Raw genomic sequence first — 17,794 nt, 5'->3', positions numbered from 1 at the left:
CCATACATACATCCTATCTATCTATCTATCTATCTATCTATCTATCTATCTATCTATCTATCTATCTATCTATCTATCTATCTATCTCCGTCCATCCGTCCGTCCGTCCGTCTGTCTGTCTGTCTGTCTATCTATCTATCTATCTATCTATCTATCTATCTATCTATATATATAAATAATATACATGGTTAACTGTGATCAATCAATTTGACAACACTGATATACATGTATGCATATATATATACACTCACCGGCCACTTTATTAGGTACACCTGTCCAACTGCTCGTTAACACTTAATTTCTAAGCAGCCAATCACATGGCGGCAACTCAGTGCATTTAGGCATGTAGACATGGTCAAGACAATCTCCTGCAGTTCAAACCGAGCATCAGTATGGGGAAGAAAGGTGATTTGAGTGACTTTGAACGTGGCATGATTGTTGGTGCCAGAAGGGCTGGTCTGAGTATTTCAGAAACTGCTAATCTACTGGGATTTTCACGCACAACCATCTCTAGGGTTTACAGAGAATGGTCCGAAAAAGAAAAAACATCCAGTGAGCGGCAGTTCTGTGGGCGGAAATGCCTTGTTGATGCCAGAGGTCAGAGGAGAATGGCCAGACTGGTTCGAGCTGATAGAAGGGCAACAGTGACTGAAATAACCACTCGTTACAACCGAGGTATGCAGCAAAGCATTTGTGAAGCCACAACACGCACAACCTTGAGGCGGATGGGCTACAACAGCAGAAGACTCCACCGGGTACCACTCATCTCCACTACAAATAGGAAAAAGAGGCTACAATTTGCAAGAGCTCACCAAAATTGAACAGTTGAAGACTGGAAAAATGTTGCCTGGTCTGATGAGTCTCGATTTCTGTTGAGACATTCAGATGTTAGAGTCAGAATTTGGCGTAAACAGAATGAGAACATGGAACCATCATGCCTTGTTACCACTGTGCAGGCTGGTGGTGGTGGTGTAATGGTGTGGGGGATGTTTTCCTGGCACACTTTAGCCCCCTTAGTGCCAATTGGGCATCGTTTAAATGCCACGGCCTACCTGAGCATTGTTTCTGACCATGTCCATCCCTTTATGGCCACCATGTACCCATCCTCTGATGGCTACTTCCACCATGTCACAAAGCTCTAATCATTTCAAATTGGTTTCTTGAACATGACAATGAGTTCACTGTACTAAAATGGCCTCCACAGTCACCAGATCTCAACCCAATAGAGCATCTTTGGGATGTGGTGGAACGGGAGATTCGCATCATGGATGTGCAGCCGACAAATCTGCGGCAACTGTGTGATGCCATCATGTCAATATGGACCAAACTCCCTGAGGAATGCTTCCAGCACCTTGTTGAATCTATGCCACGAAGAATTGAGGCAGTTCTGAAGGCAAAAGGTGGTCCAACCCGTTACTAGCATGGGGTACCTAATAAAGTGGCCGGTGAGTGTATATATATATAGGGTTCTAGGCTTTTGTGTCACTCCTATCTAACTCTCTTCTCTTATGATTCTCTGGCTGTGAGACTGCGATATTACACTGACCTATAGTGAAATGAACTGATAGTGATATGAACTGATAGTGATACTGATATGAACTGATAGTGATATGAACTGATAGTGATAGTGATATGAACTGATAGTGATATGAACTGATAGTGATAGTGATATGAACTGATAGTGATATGAACTGATATGAACTGATAGTGATATGAACTGATAGTGATATGAACTGATAGTGATATGAACTGATAGTGATATGAACTGATAGTGATAGTGATATGAACTGATAGTGATATGAACTGATAGTGATAGTGATATGAACTGATAGTGATATGAACTGATAGTGATATGAACTGATAGTGATAGTGATATGAACGGATAGTGATATGAACTGATAGTGATATGAACTAATAGTGATATGAACTGATAGTGATATGAACTGATAGTGATATGAACTGATAGTGATATGAACTGATAGTGATATGAACTGATAGTGATATGAACTGATAGTGACAGTGATATGAACTGATAGTGATATGAACTGATAGTGATAGTGATATGAACTGATAGTGATATGAACTGATAGTGATATGAACTGATAGTGATAGTGATATGAACTGATAGTGATATGAACTGATAGTGATATGAACTAATAGTGATATGAACTGATAGTGATATGAACTGATAGTGATATGAACTGATAGTGATATGAACTGATAGTGATATGAACTGATAGTGATATGAACTGATAGTGATAGTGATATGAACTGATAGTGATATGAACTGATAGTGATATGAACTGATAGTGATATGAACTGATAGTGATAGTGATATGAACTGATAGTGATAGTGATATGAACTGATAGTGATATTAACTGATAGTGATATTAACTGATAGTGATAGTGATATAGTGATATTAACTGATAGTGATATGAACTGATAGTGATATGAACTGATAGTGATAGTGATATAGTGATATGAACTGATAGTGATATGAACTGATAGTGATATGAACTGATAGTGATATGAACTGATAGTGATAGTGATATATTGATATGAACTGATAGTGATAGTGTTATAGTGATATGAACTGATAGTGATATGAACTGATAGTGATATGAACTGATAGTGATATGAACTGATAGTGATAGTGATATAGTGATATGAACTGATAGTGATATGAACTGATAGTGATATGAACTGATAGTGATAGTGTTATATTGATATGAACTGATAGTGATAGTGTTATAGTGATATGAACTGATAGTGATATGAACTGATAGTGATATGAACTGAGTGATATGAACTGATAGTGATATGAACTGATAGTGATAGTGATATAGTGATATGAACTGATAGTGATATTAACTGATAATGATATTAACTGATAGTGATAGTGATATAGTGATATGAACTGATAGTGATATGAACTGATAGTGATAGTGATATAGTGATATGAACTGATAGTGATATGAACTGATAGTGATATGAACTGATAGTGATATGAACTGATAGTGATAGTGATATAGTGATATGAACTGATAGTGATATGAACTGATAGTGATATGAACTGATAGTGATATGAACTGATAGTGATATGAACTGATAGTGATGATAGTGATATGAACTGATAGTGATAGTGATATGAACTGATAGTGATATGAACTGATAGTGATATGAACTGATAGTGATATGAACTAATAGTGATATGAACTGATAGTGATATGAACTGATAGTGATATGAACTGATAGTGATATGAACTGATAGTGATAGTGATATAGTGATATGAACTGATAGTGATATGAACTGATGAACTGATAGTGATATGAACTGATAGTGATAGTGATATAGTGATATGAACTGATAGTCATAGTGATATAGTGATATGAACTGATAGTGATATGAACTGATGAACTGATAGTGATATGAACTGATAGTGATAGTGATATAGTGATATGAACTGATAGTGATAGTGATATAGTGATATGAACTGATAGTGATATGAACTGATAGTGATATGAACTGATAGTGAATATGAACTGATAGTGATATGAACTGATAGTGATAGTGATATGAACTGATAGTGATAGTGATATGAACTGATATGAACTGATAGTGATATGAACTGATAGTGATATGAACTGATAGTGATATGAACTGATAGTGATAGTATGGCAAGCCGTTTTAACTTTTATTCATTTCCAGGATATGAATTGTTGATATCAACAATTACATTTTTGATATCAACAATTACATTTTTTGATATCAACAATTAAATTTTTGATATCAACAATTCAATTGTTGATATCAACAATTGAATTCTTGATATCAACAATTCAATTCTTGATATCAACAATTGAATTATTGATATCAAAAATGTAATTCTTGATATCAACAATTGTATTTTCACTAGTGAAATGTCACCATAGACTGCCATTCAAAATCAATTGTTGATATCAAGAATTGATTTCTTACTAGTAGGAATATAATTTTTGATATCAATAATTACATTGTTACTAGTAAAAATGCGAATTCCTGATATCAATAATTAAATTATCACTAGTCTAAATGTCTATTCTTGATATCAATAACTGAATTGCTACTAGTACAAATTTTCATTTTTGATATCTGAAAATGTATTTCTGATATCAATATTATTTCAGATATCTAAAATGGCTTTCTTACTAGTAACAATCACATTCATGATATCAGAAATTAACATTGTCACTAGTGAAAATTGAATTATTGATATCAAAAATGAACATTGTTACTAGTAGCAATTCAATTGTTGATATCAAGAATAGACATTTCAACTAGTGACAATTTAATTCTTGATATCAAAAATAAAGGTTTTTACTAGTAAGAATTGTATTTCTGATATGTGAAATTGGAATTTCAACTAGTAAGAAATCAATTCTTGATATCAAGAATTGATTTTGAATGGCAGCCAAGCCGTTTTAACTTTTATTCATTTCCAGGATATGAATACTTGATATCAACAATTCAATGTTCACTAGTTAAAATTATAATTATTGATATCAGGAATACTATTTCTACTAGTAACAATGGCAATTTTTGATATCAGGAATTACATTTTCACTAGTAACAATGCTAATTCTTGACATCAACATTTACATTTTCACTAGTTAAAATGATAATTCTTGATATCAACAATTGAATTGCAACTAGTAAAAACTATAATTCTTGATATCTGTAATTGTATTTTCACTAGTGAAATGTCACCATAGGCTGCCATTCAAAATCAATTCTTGATATCAAGAATTGATTTCTTACTAGTTGAAATTCCAATTTCACATATCAGAAATACAATTCTTACTAGTAAAAACCTTTATTTTTGATATCAAGAATTAAATTGTCACTAGTTGAAATGTCTATTCTTGATATCAACAATTGAATTGCTACTAGTAACAATGTTCATTTTTGATATCAATAATTCAATTTTCACTAGTGACAATGTTAATTTCTGATATCATGAATGTGATTGTTACTAGTAAGAAAGCCATTTTAGATATCTGAAATAATATTGATATCAGAAATACATTTTCAGATATCAAAAATGAAAATTTTTACTAGTAGCAATTCAGTTATTGATATCAAGAATAGACATTTAGACTAGTGATAATTTAATTATTGATATCAGGAATTCGCATTTTTACTAGTAACAATGTAATTATTGATATCAAAAATTATATTTCTACTAGTAAGAAATCAATTCTTGATATCAACAATTGATTTTGAATGGCAGTCTATGGTGACATTTCACTAGTGAAAATACAATTGTTGATATCAAGAATTACATTTTTGATATCAATAATTCAATTGTTGATATCAAGAATTGAATTGTTGATATCAACAATTGAATTGTTGATATCAAAAATGTAATTGTTGATATCAAAAATTTAATTGTTGATATCAAAAAATGTAATTGTTGATATCTAAAATGTAATTGTTGATATCAAGTATTCATATCCTGGAAATGAATAAAAGTTAAAACGGCTTGCCTAGCCTATGGTGACATTTCACTAGTGAAAATACAATTACAGATATCAAGAATTATAGTTTTTACTAGTTGCAATTCAATTGTTGATATCAAGAATTATCATTTTAACTAGTGAAAATGTAAATGTTGATGTCAAGAATTAGCATTGTTACTAGTGAAAATGTAATTCCTGATATCAAAAATTGCCATTGTTACTAGTAGAAATATTATTCCTGATATCAATAATTATAATTTTAACTAGTGAAAATTGAATTGTTGATATCAAGTATTCATATCCTGGAAATGAATAAAAGTTAAAACGGCTTGCCATAGTGATAGTGTTACAGTGATATGAACTGATAGTGATATGAACTGATAGTGATATGAACTGATAGTGATAGTGATATAGTGATATGAACTGATAGTGATATGAACTGATAGTGATATGAACTGATAGTGATATGAACTGATAGTGATAGTGATATGAACTGATAGTGATAGTGATATAGTGATATGAACTGATAGTGATAGTGTTATAGTGATATGAACTGATAGTGATATGAACTGATAGTGATAGTGTTATAGTGATATGAACTGATAGTGATAGTGATATAGTGATATGAACTGATAGTGATATGAACTGATAGTGATATGAACTGATAGTGATATGAACTGATAGTGATAGTGATATGAACTGATAGTGATAGTGATATGAACTGATAGTGATAGTGTTATAGTGATATGAACTGATAGTGATATGAACTGATAGTGATAGTGTTATAGTGATATGAACTGATAGTGATAGTGTTATAGTGATATGAACTGATAGTGATATGAACTGATAGTGATATGAACTGATAGTGATATGAACTGATAGTGATAGTGTTATAGTGATATGAACTGATAGTGATAGTGATATAGTGATATGAACTGATAGTGATATGAACTAATAGTGATAGTGATATGAACTAATAGTGATAGTGATATGAAATGATAGTGAAATGAACTGATAGTGATAGTGTTATAGTGATATGAACTGATAGTGATAGTGATATGAACTGATAGTGATATGAACTGATAGTGATAGTGATATGAACTGATAGTGATAGTGTTATAGTGATATGAACTGATAGTGATAGTGATATAGTGATATGAACTGATAGTGATATGAACTGATAGTGATATGAACTGATAGTGATAGTGATATGAACTGATAGTGATATGAACTGATAGTGATATGAACTGATAGTGATAGTGTTATATTGATATGAACTGATAGTGATAGTGTTATAGTGATATTAACTGATAGTGATATGAACTGATAGTGATATGAACTGATAGTGATATGAACTGATAGTGATAGTGATATAGTGATATGAACTGATAGTGATATGAACTGATAGTGATATAGTGATATGAACTGATAGTGATATGAACTGATAGTGATATGAACTGATAGTGATATGAACTGATAGTGATAGTGATATAGTGATATGAACTGATAGTGATATGAACTGATAGTGATAGTGATATGAACTGATAGTGATAGTGATATAGTGATATGAACTGATAGTGATAGTGATATGAACTGATAGTGATAGTGTTATAGTGATATGAACTGATAGTGATAGTGATATAGTGATATGAACTGATAGTGATAGTGATATGAACTGATAGTGATAGTGATATAGTGATATGAACTGATAGTGATATGAACTGATAGTGATAGTGCTATAGTGATATGAACTGATAGTGATATGAACTGATAGTGATAGTGATATGAACTGATAGTGATATAGTGATATGAACTGATAGTGATATGAACTGATAGTGATATAGTGATATGAACTGATAGTGATATGAACTGATAGTGATATGAACTGATAGTGATAGTGATATAGTGATATGAACTGATAGTGATATGAACTGATAGTGATAGTGATATGAACTGATAGTGATAGTGATATAGTGATATGAACTGATAGTGATATGAACTGATAGTGATAGTGTTATAGTGATATGAACTGATAGTGATAGTGATATAGTGATATGAACTGATAGTGATAGTGATATGAACTGATAGTGATAGTGATATAGTGATATGAACTGATAGTGATTTGAACTGATAGTGATAGTGCTATAGTGATATGAACTGATAGTGATATGAACTGATAGTGATATGAACTGATACTGATAGTGTTATATTGATATGAACTGATAGTGATAGTGATATAGTGATATGAACTGATAGTGATATGAACTGATAGTGATAGTGATATAGTGATATGAACTGATAGTGATATGAACTGATAGTGATAGTGTTATAGTGATATGAACTGATAGTGATATGAACTGATAGTGATATGAACTGATAGTGATAGTGTTATATTGATATGAACTGATAGTGATAGTGATATAGTGATATGAACTGATAGTGATAGTGATATAGTGATATGAACTGATAGTGATATGAACTGATAGTGATATGAACTGATAGTGATAGTGATATGAACTGATAGTGATAGTGATATATTGATATGAACTGATAGTGATAGTGATATAGTGATATGAACTGATAGTGATAGTGATATAGTGATATGAACTGATAGTGATATGAACTGATAGTGATATGAACTGATAGTGATATGAACTGATAGTGATAGTGATATGAACTGATAGTGATAGTGTTATATTGATATGAACTGATAGTGATAGTGATATAGTGATATGAACTGATAGTGATAGTGATATAGTGATATGAACTGATAGTGATATGAACTGATAGTGATATGAACTGATAGTGATATGAACTGATAGTGATAGTGATATGAACTGATAGTGATAGTGATATAGTGATATGAACTGATAGTGATAGTGTTATAGTGATATGAACTGATAGTGATATGAACTGATAGTGATATGAACTGATAGTGATAGTGATATGAACTGATAGTGATATGAACTGATAGTGATAGTGATATGAACTGATAGTGATATGAACTGATAGTGATAGTGATATGAACTGATAGTGAAATGAACTGATAGTGATAGTGATATGAACTGATAGTGATAGTGTTATAGTGATATGAACTGATAGTGATATGAACTGATAGTGATATGAACTGATAGTGATATGAACTGATAGTGATAGTGATATGAACTGATAGTGATATGAACTGATAGTGATATGAACTGATAGTGTTATAGTGATATGAACTGATAGTGATATGAACTGATAGTGATATGAACTGATAGTGATATGAACTGATAGTGATATGAACTGATAGTGTTATAGTGATATGAACTGATAGTGTTATAGTGATATGAACTGATAGTGATAGTGTTATAGTGATATGAACTGATAGTGATATGAACTGATAGTGATATGAACTGATAGTGATAGTGATATGAACTGATAGTGATATGAACTGATAGTGATAGTGATATGAACTGATAGTGAAATGAACTGATAGTGATAGTGATATGAACTGATAGTGATAGTGTTATAGTGATATGAACTGATAGTGATATGAACTGATAGTGATATGAACTGATAGTGATATGAACTGATAGTGATATGAACTGATAGTGATAGTGATATGAACTGATAGTGATATGAACTGATAGTGATATGAACTGATAGTGTTATAGTGATATGAACTGATAGTGATATGAACTGATAGTGATATGAACTGATAGTGATATGAAATAGTGATATGAACTGATAGTGATATGAACTGATAGTGATATGAACTGATAGTGTTATAGTGATATGAACTGATAGTGTTATAGTGATATGAACTGATAGTGATATGAACTGATAGTGATATGAACTGATAGTGATATGAACTGATAGTGTTATAGTGATATGAACTGATAGTGTTATAGTGATATGAACTGATAGTGATATGAACTGATAGTGATATGAACTGATAGTGATATGAACTGATAGTGTTATAGTGATATGAACTGATAGTGTTATAGTGATATGAACTGATAGTGATATGAACTGATAGTGTTATAGTGATATGAACTGATAGTGATATGAACTGATAGTGATATGAACTGATAGTGATATGAACTGATAGTGTTATAGTGATATGAACTGATAGTGTTATAGTGATATGAACTGATAGTGTGACACTGACCTGCATCAGCATCTCCTGCTCGTGAAGAAGCATCAGCTTGGTTGCAGATCCGTCCATCTTGTGCTCCAGCATCAGAGAGAAGTGCTCGATGCTTTTAATCGACAGCTTCTCTTGCAGCGTCAGAATAACATCCTTTCAAACAGAAGAACATCTCTATTATTCCTCTTCAGCGGGTAGTGTGTGTCTGAGATCAACGACATCCACATTCACTTACACTATTGAATTCAATTCAATTCAATTCAAATGTATTTGTATAGCGCTTTTCACAATACATTTTGTTTCAAAGCAGCTTTACAGAAAGTGGATTTCAGAAATGTACATAGAAAAATACAGTTAGTTAATAATCATGTATTAATTTAGGGCATAACATATCGCCGGCGTTGAGTGATAGTGGCACTACCGGCCAATGTTTGGGGTCGGTGCGACATGTAATGTTTCTGAGAGAGTCTCTTCTGTTTATTTGATCAAAACTACAGTAAAAGTTAATACAAGTAAAAATGCGAAATATTATTACAATGTAAATCAGCTGTTCTCTATGTGAATATACAGTAAAGTGTAATTTATTCCTGTGATCAAAGCTGAATTTTCAGCATCATTACTCCAGTCTTCAGTGTCACATGATCCTTTAGAAATCACTCTAATATGAGGATCTGATGATCAAGACACATTTATGATTATTAGCAGTGTTTTTCATATTTTTCACATGTTATTTTTCAGGACTCTTTGATGAATAGAAAGTTCAGCATTTATTTGAGATAGAATCTTTTGTAACATAAATGCCTTTACTGTCACTTTTGATCAATCTAATGTGAACAAAAGTATTCAAATATAATCTTTAGAACAGTAGTGTTTAACTTGACTGTAAATATTTCATCACATTGCCAACCATTAAATCATTATGCGGCCGCCTCCACAATGTGGCGGCAGTGATTTGTGAATGAAACACTTTTGCTATGTTTTAATACCTTAATGGAGGTGTTGCAGTCAAACTTGAAGGATTTCGTTTGTCCGTTTTCCAGATACACCTTCAGCACGTTTGGCATGAAGAGCAGGGAATTATCCTTCACCGATTCCTGCAGACGAAAACACTCGTGTTTTTAATAAAATCACTTCGCTGCACACAAACATGAGTCTGCATCATTTTAATAACCAACCTCTTGTTGTGCCACTAATTACGAAACACTGTAATGCACAGTTATTAACGAACACAGTGATTTATGTAACGTGTGTCGTGCAATAACACTCTCCCCAATCCTCTTACTTTAATCACCTGACTCACAATCCAATCAATCCAAGATGAATATAATCAGAACCCAACTGTTTTTCTCCCTGAATATCAGAAATGTCACATTATCCAAGCCAAACGTGTCGTTTTTCACTTACCGGTACTTGTCCGTTAATAATGACTTCTTCAGCAAAGCGCACTTTGACCGGGTTGGATTTCAGCTTGGCCTTTTTAGCCGCACTGATGAAGGCAGATTTGGGCGACTGAAGGGGAATAACAGAGCAACAACATCACTGACATGTCAATGTAAATCAAGCCATTATCGTCTGAGCCACACACTCATAAGCAGGTCTAGATGCAATCTGCAGCAGGGTCATCATCGTTAAAGAAAATTAATATTACAGCTAAAAAAGTTTTAAAAAACAAAACAAAAAAACAAACTTTTTCGTTCCTTGAAATAAAATAAACATTAACTGAAATAAAATTTGAAAGAAATAAACAGGTTTAGATGGAATCTGCAGCATTTTATTGGTAACTAAAATTAAAAGCATAAAAATTATTTGAAACAAACATTAACTAAAACAAAATATTATAATCGTTAACTAAAATTACAGTTAAAAACTTAAAAAAAAAGTTTTGTTATCTGAAATAAAATAAACATTAACTGAAATAAAATATATAAAAAGAGTATTTGAAAGAAATAAACTGGTTTAGATGGATCTGCAGCATTTTATTGTTAACTAAAATTAAAACCATAAAAATCACTTTTCGTTATTTTAAATAAAATAAAAAACATGAACTAAAACAAAATAAGATTGAAAAAAATCTGCAGCTGGATTATTATCGTTAACTAAAATTAGAGTTGATAACAAATATTTTTGTTACATGAAATAAAAAAAAAATTAATTGAAATAACAAAATATGAATTGAAATACAAAAAAATTTACCTATATAATATTTATTCCTATATTTTTTCTAAAGGTTTTTGAAAGAATTGCGCAAAAAAAGATGGAATGTGCAGCAGGATTATTATCGTTAACTATAATTACAGCTGAAATATAAGTTAAAGATTTTTTTTCAGCTATAACGTTATAAATAAAAACTAAACAGACATAAAAAAAATATTTCCAAAAATCCAAAAAGACAAAACAAAAAATACTAAAACTTTCCAATCAAAGTGAAAATCTATACAAAAATAAATAATATCTATTTTAAAATATTAAAACCACTAATAGTAAATCAATGAGACTGAAATAACACTGATCTGCAGACTTTTATTGGTGATTTTAAAATTTTAGAACGGATTAAAACACAGGACCTAAAATCAGCCGAGACACTGCCGAACTAACATGACACCAGAGGTTAATATATAGAGGATCGTGAACACCAGGACTCACAGGGTACGGCTGAACCACCGTCAGGATGATCGACTCCTTACAACTCCTGCAAAACACAGAACACAGACGAGATAAAGTGAAGATTCTCTCGCTGGATCAGGGGTGTGTGCTTGAAACACGTCCAGAATCTGAAGCTCCGGTCTTGAAAACCTTAAATCACAGCTACAGTTCAAACCCTTTCTATACGGTGACTGTAGACAGAAACATCTGATGATTTACACCGAGTCTCAGATGAGGAGCGACACACTACAGGTTTGATGGTTTCCAGTACCTGACCAGATCAATGACCCGTTCCCTCGGAGCCGAACTCACGGCTTCATCATTTATCATCACGATCTCGTCTCCTGGGATCAGCCTCCCTTCTGAAGGACCTCCTGCACACACACACACACACACACACACACAAAAAAAACACACACGTTTTATGAGGACCTCCATAGACGTAATGGTTTTTATACCGTCCAAACTGTGTACAGTATTTTATCTACTTACACTAACACGACCCCTAAACCTATCACACACACACACACACACACACACACACACACTATCACGACCCCTAAACCTATCACACACACACACACACACACACACTAACATGACCCCTAAACCTATCCATCACACACACACACACACACACACTAACACGACCCCTAAACCTATGCATCACACACACACACTAACACGACCCCAAACGTTAGAACAGTAGTGAAAGTGAAGATAGAAAAGGTCAAGTTTAATTACTTTAATTTGTAATACAGAATTATTTAATCAAGCTCAACTTGCCTGAAATGACAGCGTTATGTGAATAAACACAGAAGAACTGTAGATGCGAGAGTTTGCTGTTTTACTGTATTTATGGGATAATAAGCAGAAGAACTGGAGTAGATGCGAGAGTTTGCTGTTTTACTGTATTTATGGGATAATAAGCAGAAGAACTGGAGTAGATGCGAGAGTTTGCTGTTTTACTGTATTTATGGGATAATAAGCAGAAGAACTGGAGTAGATGCGAGAGTTTGCTGTTTTACTGTATTTATGGGATAATAAGCAGAAGAACTGGAGTAGATGCGAGAGTTTGCTGTTTTACTGTATTTATGGGATAATAAGCAGAAGAACTGGAGTAGATGCGGGAGTTTGCTGTTTTACTGTATTTATGGGATAATAAGCAGAAGAACTGGAGTAGATGCGAGAGTTTGCTGTTTTACTGTATTTATGGGATAATAAGCAGAAGAACTGGAGTAGATGCGGGACTTTGCTGTTTTACTGTATTTATGGGATAATAAGCAGAAGAACTGGAGTAGATGCGAGAGTTTGCTGTTTTACTGTATTTATGGGATAATAAGCAGAAGAACTGGAGTAGATGCGGGAGTTTGCTGTTTTACTGTATTTATGGGATAATAAGCAGAAGAACTGGAGTAGATGCGAGAGTTTGCTGTTTTACTGTATTTATGGGATAATAAGCAGAAGAACTGGAGTAGATGCGGGACTTTGCTGTTTTACTGTATTTATGGGATAATAAGCAGAAGAACTGGAGTAGATGCGAGAGTTTGCTGTTTTACTGTATTTATGGGATAATAAGCAGAAGAACTGGAGTAGATGCGAGAGTTTGCTGTTTTACTGTATTTATGGGATAATAAGCAGAAGAACTGGAGTAGATGCGAGAGTTTGCTGTTTAACTGTATTTATGGGATAATAAGCAGAAGAACTGGAGTAGATGCGGGAGTTTGCTGTTTTACTGTATTTATGGGATAATAAGCGGAAGAACTGGAGTAGATGCGAGAGTTTGCTGTTTTACTGTATTTATGGGATAATAAGCAGAAGAACTGGAGTAGATGCGAGAGTTTGCTGTTTTACTGTATTTATGGGATAATAAGCAGAAGAACTGGAGTAGATGCGAGAGTTTGCTGTTTTACTGTATTTATGGGATAATAAGCAGAAGAACTGGAGTAGATGCGAGAGTTTGCTGTTTTACTGTATTTATGGGATAATAAGCAGAAGAACTGGAGTAGATGCGAGAGTTTGCTGTTTTACTGTATTTATGGGATAATAAGCAGAAGAACTGGAGTAGATGCGAGAGTTTGCTGCTTTACTGTATTTATGGGATAATAAGCGGAAGAACTGGAGTAGATGCGAGAGTTTGCTGTTTTACTGTATTTCTGTCAGGTCCATTAAGTCAAGAACACACAGACAAAATAATTAAGAATTATTTGAATAGATTGCAAACAGGTTGATGTTCCTGAATTGAAATTGGCGGTATGGCTCTGTTCAGGGAGTCCTCTGACCTTTCATGAGCACCATGAAATAGCAGAGAGTCAGAGGACAGCAGCAGCAGCATTAGGGAACGCTCACACAGTTTTAGACTGTGAGAGCTAAAATATCCCCCTGTGAACAGAGCAGGCAACATGACATAGCAAATGCCACGTTATGCATAAGGAGGAGCTGGGGAGGTGGCGGGCACCAGAAGCGAGCAGCGAGCCAGCAGAAGCGAGCAGCGAGCTAGCAGAGCGAGCAGCAAGCATGTATGAGCAAGGTGAATGAGCTTAAAATAAGGCGCCTTGTTTGAGCTTGGCCATTGAACAGCGAGGGGAGTTAACCAGCTAATGCAGCTCAGCTGGAGCAGATCAGCTGACGGGACAGTGTTGATAGCAAATAGCATAAGCAGCGGCTTGACTACCTGGCCTGCCAGAACTGACGCTGACGCTCGATTTCTGTCAGGTCCATTAAGTCAAGAACACACAGACAAAATAATTAAGAATTATTTGAATAGATTGCAAACAGGTTGATGTTCCTGAATTGAAATTGGCGGTATGGCTCTGTTCAGGGAGTCCTCTGACCTTTCATGAGCACCATGAAATAGCAGAGAGTCAGAGGACAGCAGCAGCAGCATTAGGGAACGCTCACACAGTTTTAGACTGTGAGAGCTAAAATATCCCCCCAAACAAAACCACACCTGGCAATCCTCTGTGATACAGAGGATGATTATTTGACCACACGAGCTATTCCCCCCAAAACAAAATTGAGTGTCTCGAACGGTGTCGACTGAGCCGCCCTAATTTAGCGATTTATAATAGTAAAAATATTGATTTAGCGATTTATAATAGTAAAAATATTGATTAATTACTGAAATGACTAATCAAGACCGCAATAGCTAAAACATGCTGTTACCTAGATTATCTGTATTTACTGTTTGACAGTCTACAGTGTAAGCTCTATGGATAGATGATTAATCCACCTCTGAGAACGAGCTAGATGAATAAATGAACAGCTGATAGCGCATTCAGGGGCGTTAACTGAGCAGAGCGCGAGCAAAATAATGATCAAATGTGTTTTATTAACGAAACAAATCAGAGACTTGAGCTCATGGCTTCTGGGCGTCAAGAATATCCCGAACATCGGGACGGAGGTATCGTTCGTAAGCAGCAGAAACCACCGCCCCATAGCTTAAAGGGTTAAACCGGAGCGAGTACGTGTCACCGCCGTAGTTGTTGCACAATGCGTAAGAATGAGCTGTATACGGTCCGGAGGCAGTCCGCAGAAGTGAATTCCTATCACAGCAAGCTGTTTGAATCTGCGCTGCATAGTGGTAAAAGCCAGCGTGAGCAACGCGATCAGTTGCCAATGACAACAGATAACGCACGTAGCCAATATGATCGCATAAGCATTTTTATGAAAACGATTAGTTAGATAAGCCCAAATGCCACACGAATAGCATTAACAAGAAGGATGTTGCCAACACACTGATAGCTTTTAGCAATGAATATTAAAAAGGAACTTAGCTTCGTGAAGATTTTCAGAGATGAATGGAGAATGAATCACGTCGTCCTGTGTCAATATTGCACCAGAAGCGAGCAGCGAGCCAGCAGAAGCGAGCAGCGAGCTAGCAGAGCGAGCAGCAAGCATGTATGAGCAAGGTGAATGAGCTTAAAATAAGGCGCCTTGTTTGAGCTTGGCCATTGAACAGCGAGGGGAGTTAACCAGCTAATGCAGCTCAGCTGGAGCAGATCAGCTGACGGGACAGTGTTGATAGCAAATAGCATAAGCAGCAGCTTGACTACCTGGCCTGCCAGAACTGACGCTGACGCTCGATTTATGGGATAATAAGCAGAAGAACTGGAGTAGATGCGGGAGTTTGCTGTTTTACTGTATTTATGGGATAATAAGCAGAAGAACTGGAGTAGATGCGGGACTTTGCTGTTTTACTGTATTTATGGGATAATAAGCAGAAGAACTGGAGTAGATGCGAGAGTTTGCTGTTTTACTGTATTTATGGGATAATAAGCAGAAGAACTGGAGTAGATGCGAGAGTTTGCTGTTTTACTGTATTTATGGGATAATAAGCAGAAGAACTGGAGTAGATGCGAGAGTTTGCTGTTTTACTGTATTTATGGGATAATAAGCAAAAGAACTGGAGTAGATGCGGGACTTTGCTGTTTTACTGTATTTATGGGATAATAAGCAGAAGAACTGGAGTAGATGCGAGAGTTTGCTGTTTTACTGTATTTATGGGATAATAAGCAGAAGAACTGGAGTTGATGCGAGAGTTTGCTGTTTTACTGTATTTATGGGATAATAAGCAGAAGAACTGGAGTAGATGCGAGAGTTTGCTGTTTTACTGTATTTATGGGATAATAAGCGGAAGAACTGGAGTAGATGCGAGAGTTTGCTGTTTTACTGTATTTATGGGATAATAAGCGGAAGAACTGGAGTAGATGCGAGAGTTTGCTGTTTTACTGTATTTATGGGATAATAAGCGGAAGAACTGGAGTAGATGCGAGAGTTTGCTGTTTTACTGTATTTATGGGATAATAAGCAGAAGAACTGGAGTAGATGCGGGAGTTTGCTGTTTTACTGTATTTATGGGATAATAAGCAGAAGAACTGGAGTAGATGCGAGAGTTTGCTGTTTTACTGTATTTATGGGATAATAAGCAGAAGAACTGGAGTAGATGCGAGAGTTTGCTGTTTTACTGTATTTATGGGATAATAAGCAGAAGAACTGGAGTAGATGCGGGAGTTTGCTGTTTTACTGTATTTATGGGATAATAAGCAGAAGAACTGGAGTAGATGCGGGAGTTTGCTGTTTTACTGTATTTATGGGATAATAAGCGGAAGAACTGGAGTAGATGCGAGAGTTTGCTGTTTTACTGTATTTATGGGATAATAAGCGGAAGAACTGGAGTAGATGCGAGAGTTTGCTGTTTTACTGTATTTATGGGATAATAAGCGGAAGAACTGGAGTAGATGCGAGAGTTTGCTGTTTTACTGTATTTATGGGATAATAAGCGGAAGAACTGGAGTAGATGCGAGAGTTTGCTGTTTTACTGTATTTATGGGATAATAAGCGGAAGAACTGGAGTAGATGCGAGAGTTTGCTGTTTTACTGTATTTATGGGATAATAAGCAGAAGAACTGGAGTAGATGCGGGAGTTTGCTGTTTTACTGTATTTATGGCATAATAAGCAGAAGAACTGGAGTAGATGCGGGAGTTTGCTGTTTTACTGTATTTATGGGATAATAAG

At 34.7% G+C, this 17,794-nt stretch overlaps 1 protein-coding gene across 2 annotated transcripts in view; it reads right to left on the bottom strand.

Moving 5' to 3' along the window:
* Positions 1–17,794, bottom strand: part of frmpd4 (FERM and PDZ domain containing 4) — a 96,362-nt gene that overhangs the window by 11,851 nt on the left and 66,717 nt on the right. For both annotated transcript variants that reach the window (XM_056237689.1, XM_056237691.1), the window contains exons 4-8: positions 12,548–12,650; positions 12,277–12,322; positions 11,038–11,142; positions 10,620–10,727; positions 9,655–9,786 (exon numbers count right to left, since the gene is read on the bottom strand). In XM_056237689.1, the coding sequence (XP_056093664.1) occupies positions 9,655–9,786; positions 10,620–10,727; positions 11,038–11,142; positions 12,277–12,322; positions 12,548–12,650 (494 nt within the window). The remainder of the gene's footprint in view (positions 1–9,654; positions 9,787–10,619; positions 10,728–11,037; positions 11,143–12,276; positions 12,323–12,547; positions 12,651–17,794) is intronic.

The sequence above is a fragment of the Rhinichthys klamathensis genome, unplaced genomic scaffold (genome assembly GCF_029890125.1).
Source record: "Rhinichthys klamathensis goyatoka isolate OS25496 unplaced genomic scaffold, OSU_Roscu_1.1 h1tg000496l_1, whole genome shotgun sequence".
NCBI lineage: Eukaryota > Metazoa > Chordata > Actinopteri > Cypriniformes > Leuciscidae > Rhinichthys > Rhinichthys klamathensis.
The sequence above is the reverse complement of the archived record's forward strand: the minus strand, read 5'-3'. Positions and strand labels throughout refer to the sequence as shown.